The 9,803-nt window shown below is 57.2% G+C and overlaps 1 protein-coding gene across 1 annotated transcript; it reads right to left on the bottom strand.

Moving 5' to 3' along the window:
* Positions 1-765: 765 nt before the first annotated feature.
* On the bottom strand, positions 766-9,107 carry LOC101101148 (antizyme inhibitor 2-like). Its single transcript, XM_023257820.2, has 9 exons — positions 8,932-9,107; positions 7,773-7,946; positions 7,181-7,353; positions 6,378-6,512; positions 5,310-5,475; positions 4,821-4,968; positions 3,426-3,526; positions 2,411-2,628; positions 766-847 (listed from the first exon to the last, which is right to left on the bottom strand). The coding sequence occupies exons 1-9, from the start codon at positions 9,094-9,096 to the stop codon at positions 766-768; spliced, it is 1,362 nt and encodes a 453-aa protein (XP_023113588.2). The 5' UTR covers positions 9,097-9,107.
* Positions 9,108-9,803: the final 696 nt, after the last annotated feature.

Below are 9,803 nucleotides of genomic sequence, written 5' to 3'. Positions count from 1 at the left end.
CTGGGCCCTCCTCTTCCTCCTCTCCCGGCACCTGCCCTCACTCACTCTGCCCACTCACATTCATCCCCTTGACTTTTTTCTTTTTTCTTTTTTTAACAGTCTCCATCCCTGGCCTGGAACTTGAGGTTGCCATGCCTGGGATTCTTGTGACCCAGCAAGCCCACGGGCCCTCGCTCGTGGCCCTTGGGTCTCCACTCCCACGCCACCCCTCAGGCCGGCCTCCCCCGCGTCCTCCCACCTAAAATAGCACATCTTCCTTCATTCACCATCCTCTGGCTCTGCTTTGTTTTTCCTCACAGCATTTATTGCCTCCACTGTAGTTTGTGATGTATTTATATGTCTGTGCATGCTGTCTCTTTTCCCAATGGGAAGGTTCGCTCCGTGAGCGTGGGGTCTTGTCCGTCTTTTCATTGTGTGTTACCTGTGCCTGGAACAGCGCCAGGCACACCCTCGGCCCTCAGATTTCTGCTGAGTGGATGGATAGATGGGTGGATGGATAACCACAATCACAGCATCAGAGGGCAAAACGGAAAACACACCAACGTTTCTTGCATCTGAATCAAACTTTATGTTTTCCCTAAAGCCCACTCATGTCTCTGCCTCCAGACACCTCTGAGGGGGTTGGCGTGGATGTTTCCACCCCCAATTTTCAGGCACCGGGAGATGAATTGGGGACAGGCTGTCTGAAGGCTGTCTGAGCCCTCTGGCTTTCTAGGGCGGCGTCTGGGGCCCATCCCTTCCCATGTATGTGGAGGACAATTCTCTTTAGTCCAGGGATGCTGGGAGATCCCGCTGGTGTTGGCCGAGGGGGGCTGACTCCGGCGGACGGGGAGGACCATTGCAGAGGCTGGGGATCGGAGAAAGTCTCATCAGCAGAAGCTTAAAAGGGACACAGGACACAGGAGGTGGGTGGCTTTGGCCTCTGGGCCTTCACTTGCTGAAGGAATGTGGCCAGTTATCCTGACCTGTCCCCACCCTCACCTCTGCCAACCTCCTCCCCTGTAACATTCATTTCCTTTTTGAGCTCAGAACTCCCCCAAATACCGTTTTTAAGGTTTTAGCGCGCCCAGAGGACACGCAGTAGTGTCCACCCTATTTCGGACTTGGTTATATTCATACCTTGTCCATCCAACCTTGCAGCCTGGGGGTTTCTGAGGCTGAGGCCAGGACCGAGGCACTCACTTGGCCCATTAGCTGTGTGGCCAGATGCTATGTGGCTCCCTGAGGATGCCCAGACCATGGGGCTGGCCCGGGACCAGGGGCAGCCAGAGGCGGGGCCCTGGGCGTGAACGGACCTTGCTTGAGGATTTGCACTATATGACTTCTTCCTCTCAACAACCCTGGGTGAGGGGGGATACTAATATTATCCTCTCTTCACAGATGGGGAAACCGAGGCACTGCCAGCACTGTTCCTCTGTGGCGGAGCCTGGCTTCCTCCCAGGCCCGTCTGAGCACTCCAAAGCCAGTGCTCTCACCACTAGACTGGGTGCCCGTAGCTCATGCAGACCTTTCTAGAACCACACAGGGCTCACTAACTGAATGAAAGGAAGAGGGAAAGATCTCAAGGTACCGCTCAGTGCAGGCTGCCTCCCAGCCTAGGACATAGCCTCCGGGGCCACTTGTTGTAAAGCCGCAAGGTTCTCAGCCCCCGTCCCCAGGACCAGGGTCTGGGGTGGGGTGGGGAGGGGGTCAGGGGCAGGCGGGGGAGGGGGGTAGTGGCTGCCAGAGGAACCGGCCTAGACGTCAGGTCCACTTTGGGAGAGAAACAATTTTGAACCTTGAAAGTTGCCTCGTCACTTCAGAAGCACCCAAACCTCTCGCCCACCCCTGTGGCGGCCCCCCACGCCCACCCCACGTGTCCCCGCGTGGACATACCACGGAGTCTGGAGCATCTCCACCACCACCTCCCAGCCTAAGGTGCCGTCCCCAGCAGGCTCCTGTGGGAAGATTGCACCAGTAAAGGAAGGTTCTAGAGTCCCCTCTGCACCTCAGGGGGTGAGCCTTAGGGTGGGCAGAGAGGGGACCCTGGGGCAGAGGCTGTGAGGGACCCGGAAGCTGCTAGGGGAGGAAACCAGGGAGCCGTCACAAACGGAGCAGAGTGGGGCCTTGACCACGGGACTGAAGGTCAGCTGGGGCCCTAGGGCTGCCTGATCTTGCCCTCAAAGGCGTGTGCACGTCAGAGCTGTTGGAGCCACCCAGGTGGGGAGAGGCTGTGACAGGGTCAAAGCCAAAGGCAGAGGCCAGTGTCAAAGAGCAGTCAGACCATTTGAGCTTTGCTGGGGCCAGCGGCGGGGAGTAGGGTATTTCCTGGGCCTGGGGCCCCAGAGCTTAGCCACAAGCTCCCCTCGCCGAGCTCAGACCCTGCGGAGATCCCCTCAGTGGCCTGTCCCTTCTCTCTCCTTCCAGACACCTGAGCTCGGGTTCCATGGCGTAGTAGGTGGAGGCAGGCGGGAAGCCATTGAAGGTGGAGCTCATAGAGGACGTATAAGCGCCCATGGAGGGGAAGACAAGCCAGTCACCCACATCCAGCTCCGGCAGCTGCACCTCCTCTCGGAAGAGCTTGTCAAAGGCATCACATGTGGGACCGTACAGGGTGCAGGGGAAGAGGGGTGGGTCCGAGCAGAGCTCCTGCAGGGAGCAAAGGGCAGGGACTCAGAGAACCCCCTGGTTCCCCCAGCCCGCTCCCCGGGGCTGGCAGGGCATGCGCCCAGGGCCCGAGCAGGAAGGCACCAGCAAGGACCCTACCGGCCACCCATAATGACCAACCCCGCCTTCGTGGAGTTCATATTCTAGCAACACATTCCAACTCTGCCAGTTCACAGATGCAGGCACGGATGGGACTTGGCTTTCCCCTACAAAATGAGAGGGTTTTATTCAATAATCACTCGTGGGGATCACCTGGGGAGTTTTAACCAAGGACCGATGCCAGGGTCTCGACCCATCTGGAATTCTGATATCAGTGGTCTAGGGCATCGCCCGGGCACTGGGGTGTTTCAAAGCTCTCCAGGTGATCTAGTGTGGATCAGAGTGTGAGACTCTCCCCTTCCTAAGCCTCCTGCACCGGCCGCACTCAAGGATTCTGGAAACACAAGTGCGTGCATGCAGAGACGTACGTGGAAACACGCATCGCCAAACAGACACGCACGCGCACCGATGCAGACTCACGGACCTGCCCCCACCCACCCGCACAAGCGCAGATCAGCAGGCCCACACAAAGAAACGCACACATACGGAATCACACGTGCAGATACACGTAGGCACCCCGGTGTGTGTCCTTGTGCAAGCACGTGGAATCACCACCTGCAAACCACAGAGGGTCTGAGGTCCTTTACCTCCCCACCTGGCTGCAAGCACCCCTGCCTCTCAGGACTGGGGGCCGGACTTAGGGGCCTTAGAGTCCAGGAGTGCCAAAGCCACACCCTTACCTTCACCACAATGGGCATGCTGGGGGCAGGCTCCCTGAGGAAGAGGCGGAAGATGCCGTAGTGGCCATCGTTGAGATAGTACAGCAGTTTCCGGCGGCCTCCTGGGAGTGGGGAGAGGGCAGGACGGCGATGTGCTTGGCCAGTCTCCCCGCTGACCCTCAACCCCTGAGCGCAGCGCCCTTGGGAGGGGCCCAGACCCGCTGCCCGGTGCTGGTAACACCTGTTCTCTGTCTCAGGGGTCTTCTGGAGCCCAAGCAAGGTGGGGGCCTGTCTTCTGGGCTCCCGCCGCCCCCTCTGCCCAGCCAGCTCACCCGCCTCCCCCATGCCGTCCCCCGACAACCACACCAGAGGCTCTCCCCCTGCGGGGACAGAGGCTCTCGTGACCTGGCTGCTTGCTCCTCCTGCCCCACGCACCCTGGTCCTTCCCCCGTGGCCCTGCGAGCCATGCCCGGTCTCCTATTTCTAGGGAACCATGACTAAAAACTTTCTTCCTCCGGGACAGTTATCTCCATGCCTGGGTGTCTTCTGTTACCTGATGAAAACAAACCTCAGATACATTTGAAAACAGTGTCTGACTCTGACAGTCACAGACTGGAGCCCGACTCTCACCTCCCTGCGCCTAAATACTCTGCCTCCGTTGATGTTGCTGAAGCAAGCACGGGTAGTGGCTTTCTCGTAGCCCCATCACACTCCCGGTGCGTATTGAGCTGGGGTCACCCGGGCCCGCCAGATCTGTCAGACGTGACCCACTACCGAGCCAGTTTCTTCACAGCCACTTAGTCTGTCCGCAGAGTACTGCTTCCTTGAATCTAAACTCGGGATTGTACGCTGACCTCTGTTTTGTTTTGTTTCTTTTAATTTGTAATTTATTTATTTATTTTGAGATAGCGGGTGGGGGAGGGCCAGAGAGAGAGAGAGAGAGAGAGAATCCCAAGCAGGCTCCGCCCTGTCAGCGCAAAGCCTGCTTGGGACTCTCTCTTCCCCTCTCTTTCTGCCCTCCCCCCACTTGCTCTCTCTCTCCCTCTCTCTCTCTCTCAGAAATAAATAAATCGGTATGTTTTTTGTTGCAGGGTCTGCACCTGCTAGAAGGCACTTGCTCGAAGAATTTCAGAGGCACAGCAGCACAGTGGTGTCTGTGACCTCACGAGCTGTAGCCCGTGACTTTGCCTCCGTAAACACAATACGCATTCACTGACCGCTCAGGAAGGGTAGAGGCTTCGCCTTGGTTCTCTACCTCCCAGGCTATTTGAGAACAGCACGATAGTGATATTAACAGGTTCATTTCTACTCCCATTAGGCACCAGGGGTGCAGCCCAGACCCCCTGTCCGTCCTCTCCCCCCAGGGCCTGGGAACATCTGGACAGTGCCCTCCCCACCCAGTGCCGGCCCACACACCAGACTCCAGCACAGCCTTCTTGGCAATGATGTTGACGGCAGCCATGCAGACAGACGCCGCATAGAACCGTCCAGGCTCCGCGATGATCTCAACACCACTCCCCTCGGGGAAGTCCTGGGCCAGGGCGGCATTGATCACTCTCGCCATCTACAGGGACAGAGAGACCCTAAGGTGACCAGTCCCTATGTGGGGGCTTTACCTGCATCATCCCCCTCCATTCCCATAACAGCACTGTGGAAAGTGTTATCGTCCCCCCTTGACCAGCAAGGAAACAGAAACGGAGGCCCAGAGAGGGGAAGGGACTTGTCCAAGGACACACAGCAAGTCTAGCGCTCTGAGATGTCTGAATTTGGAGCCACGGCAATCAAGACAAACCCCAGCCACACGCATGCACGTGACTCAGTTCCAAGAACTCGCCCTACACACAAACACACACACCCACTGTCCCCTGGACCCAGCCCAGGTTCCCTCTCGTCCTCCTCTCTGACCTCCTCAAACTGAGGCTCACAGCCTGCCTCTCCGGGGAAGCCCCCTCCGATGTCCAGGAGGCTCATGTCATGCCCGAACGCTCGGCCCATCTCAAATACACGCCGGCAGTCAGCGATGGCCTGCCTGAAGCTGTGCGGTGTTCGGCAGTTCGAGCCCACGTGGAAGCTGGACACGTGTCAAATGACACGTGGGGAACCACACATGGAAACACAAGGGTCAGTAAGAAGAGGGACGTTCAGAAACACCAACGGGGGTAAGATGCGGAGACCAGCACGCAGATACACAGCAAGACACGTGTGACTACACCGGCCCACAGAAACGTGCAACCTGGGACATACACGTGCGTGTCCCCGGGGACACACGCATTGCACGCGACAGGCCCGGAATCGGGGTGCTCGAGGTCGTGCGGCAGTCACTTCTCTCAGCTGCCGCCTCCCAGCGCTCCCAGCCCCAGAAGGGGAGCTGCGGGGCTCCCCTTCTGTGAACAGAACCCCAAATCGCAGGGCGGGCTGGGGGACCAATCAGGGCCGGGTAGGGTGAGGCTAGTGAGGCCCTCTCCTCAGGTGCGAAATTTAAGGCAGTGCCTGAACACTGAGCCATCAAGATAAGTAACACTGAATGCGATCTTTGTTTCAATTTCTCTTCAATTTTTTTTAACGGTCATTCATTTTTGAGAGAGAGACGGAGACAGAGCGTGAGCAGGGGAGGGGCAGAGAGAGAGGGAGACACAGAAATCGAAGCAGGCTCCAGGCTCTGAGCCGTCAGCACAGCGCCCCGCGCGGGGCTCGCACTCCAGACCTGTGAGATCCTGACCCGAGCCAAGGTTGGACACTTGACCGACTGATCAAAGCAAGATTGATGCAAACACATGCACAACGAACGAAATACAGAAGTTTTAAGTTTAAATTTTGATACTTTCCTCATCGTGGATTTTTTGCATTAATTTTGATGTTTAAAAAAAAAATATTGTATTAAAGGTGTTTGACGCCCCCTTACATTTTGCACCCAAGGCAAGTGCCTTGGAGACTCAGAGTGTGCTTCCAGGCAGGGAAAACCAGTGCTCTCACCTGGTTCCGACCACAGCCAAGCCCAGGTCCCTGGCAGACTTGAGCAGACGTTCACACGACTCCAGGCTTGCCCCGAACTTGGCGCTCAGGGGAAAGATGCTCTCGCTGTCCTCGGTCAACAGCCGGAGGACCAGCCTGGGAGAGGGGTGTGAGAGATGCCAAGGGTTCTTACACACATGAGTCCTGAGGCCTGGATGGTTTATCATCCCGCCCCCGCCCCCCCCCCCAATCTCTCTCCACGTTCCCACCCGCCCCTGCCTAGTTCCTCTGGACTGTCCAGCCACGGAATGCCAAGGAACTAAAACACTCACCACTAACAGACTTTTGCTCGGGCAAGAAGAAGCAGGAAAGCAATAAAATGATAAGTACACCTTCTGTAAGTCTCCATGCTACAGGATCAGAGACGTTAGATAACTTTCCCAAGACCACACAGCATGTGCAAATGAAGCTGAGACGTGAGCCCAGGTCTCCCTGACTGATGTGAGTGCTTTTTTCATTAAGGTCCCCTGACCCTAGACCTCCTAATGCCAGGCTTTGCCCAGTGTCTACGTAGACATAAGCAGTGCTTTTTTTTTTTTTTTTTTTTTTTTTTTTTTTTGTGGCACCAGTGTGCGCCAGGGAAGGCATTGGGCCCACTGACTCAAATTCTTAGACTTTGCTGCTTGAGTCTCTCTCCCAAGTCACCCCATGGGACCACCTTCATCTGGTCGCGGAGGAGGCCCAACTCCCCTGGCAGGGGCCCCAGGCCAGCTGGTCCTTGCTCCGCCTGTCTCCGCCTGCTTGCACCACCCCGCTGGTCTCACCTGGCCCCAGGGTAGTGCTGGGCCACCTTGGTCAGCTCCTCCTCACTGTCGAAGGTCAGGAGCCGCACCCCGTGGCGGGCAGCATACTGGATGTGGGAGACAGGCTTGCAAGGGTTGGCGTAGATGATGCGTGAGGGGGCCACGCCCAGGCCCAGCACTTGATCCATCTCCACCTGGCAAGGGTGACAGAGCCAGGAGCTGGCTCGCTGCCCCTCCCCCCGCAAGGGGCTGCCCTTGACTGAACCTGTACTCTGCACCCGGCACCGCGCTGGGCACATGTGTACTATTTAGGCTCCTAGACGACTCCGAGCAAAGCGCAGTTGGTCCCAGTTTAAAGAGGAAGAACCTGGGGTTCAGGTGACATGGTGGTGCCCGTGAACCCAAAGCCTGTGGTCCCTCCACTCACTGGTTGCCTGCCGGGTCGCATGGCCCAGTGGAAGGCCGACCACCCATGGTTCATTCATTTATTCCCTCAAAGACAGGTGTCAGCCAGGGTTCTAGGTGCCGCAGTCCCCAGCCCCAGCTCCCTAGCGGCTGGCCTTTCCCCCAGGAAGTGTCAGGCCTGTGACGGCAGCAGGGGACACAGGCTCACCTGGCTGGCGCAGTCGAAGCCGGTGCCCAGGGTGTCCAGAACACGCAGCACCCACACACTGCTGCTGCACTTTACCGCGTAGAAGGGCGAGACCCGTGGCAGGGCCTGGCAGAAGGCCCGGTGACGGCTGGCCAGCACACCCAGGTCGGCTACCATGAAGGGGTCTCGGTGGTCCTGGCAGGGCAGGGAAGGAGGGCAGGGAGGCTGGGTAGTGGGCACTCACTTCACTTTCACGATGACTCAACGTGGTAAGTACTATTGGCACCACCATTTTAGAGATGGGGAAACGGGCTCGGAAACACAAAGTCACTGGTTCAAGGTCATGCAGCAAGTACAGACAGGATTTGACCCCAGGTCTTTTTTTTTTTTTTTAAGTTTATTTATTTATTTTGAGAGAGATAGAGAATGAGTGGGGGAGGAACAGAGAGAGAGGGAGAGAGAATCCCACGCACTGTCAGCGTAGAGCCCGACACAGGGCTTGATCTCATGAACTAAGAGATCTTGACCTGAGCCGAAACTAAGAGTTGGACGCTTCACCGACCGAACCACCCAGGCGACCCCTGACTCCAGATCTTCTAACGCTTTAAACAGGGAGACAAGGGGCTCCAGGGTGGCTCAGTGAAGTGTCCGACTTCGGCTCAGGTCATGATCTCACGGTCCGTGAGTTCGAGCCCCGCATCCGGCTCTGTGCGGACGGCTCAGAGCCTGGAGCCTGCTTCCGATTCTGAGTCTCTGTCTCTCTGCCTGCCCCTCCCCTGCTCATGTTCTGTCTCTCTCTCTCTCCCCCCAAAATAAATAAACATTTAAAAAAATTAAACGGGAGACATGAGGACAATAGTCTTTGTAGATCAAAGTGAAGACGAAACGGCTCCAACCCTCAACTAGGCAGCCTGGCGCTGGATAAAATTCCACGTGATGATGGGAGGTGCAAAAAGGGGACACAGAAAACTATTCCCTGACTGACCCCCAGCAGAGCTGAGGCTTGGAGTTAAGTCCTAGTAAACTGACCTATAAAACCACGAAATCGAAAGTCTTATTTCTTGTCCGCCAAAGTAGGGACTGAGACTCCCCTTCTCTGCTCCTCACTCTCTTCCACCCCTCCCTCCCCCTCCCTCCCCTTCCCTCCCTGCCCCTCCCTCTCCCTCCTTCTCCCTCCTACTGAATCCGATAGCTCCTGGATCTTCTTCAGGGCCACCTGCCAGGCAGATTCCCCAGGCTCCAGTGCGATGAGCTCCTTTGGCCACACGCTTCCAGGGGGTCCTTGACTCTCCTTCGGCTTCCCAAGGGGGGTGCTGGTGCCCGACCCTTCAACAGATCCTTCCATCAGGCACAGTTCCGGAGTCCTGGAAAGGTTTTGCTCTAAGGACCTGGCCTCCTCCCTTCTCCCAGCTCCCTGCAAGTCCCAGAGGCCGGTGTTCCCAAGCCAGCCAGTCCTCGGCCCTCCTTTTTGCCACAAAGACCCCCATGGCGCCCTGGTAAATTTTCCCATCTGTAGCATGGGCCACTGGCCTGGGCTCTTCAGAGACAAAGGAAGCCCAAGCAAGATGCACACACCGTGTGTATAGAATAGAGGGCTGGCGTCCTCTCCCGGGCTCCTTCACACACATGTCCCCGTTCACAGGTGAGAAAACAGAGGCGCAGGAAGGATAAGCGAGGAGTTCAAGATCTTCAGATTATGAGACTCAGAGCTGGGGCCCAAGACATGATCTCATCCAACAAGCCCATTGTACACACAGGGACAAGAGGTTCGGAGAAAGGAGGAGACTCACGCACGGTCACCAAGAGGTCGGTGGCCGAGCTAGGACTGGCACCTGAGCTCCCTAGAGCTGCCACTGGACCTGCTGTTGGCCACACATCCCTGAGACTGAAGTGAGGGCAGTCTGCAGCCAGAGTCCTGACTCAGCACTTAGGGCCACACCCACGGTCCCCACTCCACACCAGGACTCACCTGGGGTCCATCTCGACCTGCGTCCTCAGGCACAGCCCAGAGCACTGGGATCTATGGTGTCCTGAGCTTCCGGTAAATTCCTG

This window comes from Felis catus, chromosome C1 (assembly GCF_018350175.1).
Source record: "Felis catus isolate Fca126 chromosome C1, F.catus_Fca126_mat1.0, whole genome shotgun sequence".
NCBI classification, from domain to species: Eukaryota; Metazoa; Chordata; class Mammalia; order Carnivora; family Felidae; genus Felis; species Felis catus.
The sequence above is the reverse complement of the archived record's forward strand: the minus strand, read 5'-3'. Positions and strand labels throughout refer to the sequence as shown.

What these genes read in the sequence shown, in the direction of transcription:
- LOC101101148 (XM_023257820.2), bottom strand. Translation starts at nt 9,096, where the DNA reads ATGGAAGGATCTGTTGAAGGGTCGGGCACCAGCACCCCCCTTGGGAAG. An exon ending in CAGCACTACCCTGGGGCCAG is followed by an intron (nt 6,513 to 7,180) that starts GTGAGACCAGCG and finishes CCCCTCTCCCAG; the next exon opens with GCTGGTCCTCCGGCTGTTGA. An exon ending in GTGAGCCTCAGTTTGAGGAG is followed by an intron (nt 4,969 to 5,309) that starts GTCAGAGAGGAG and finishes CTGTCCCTGTAG; the next exon opens with ATGGCGAGAGTGATCAATGC.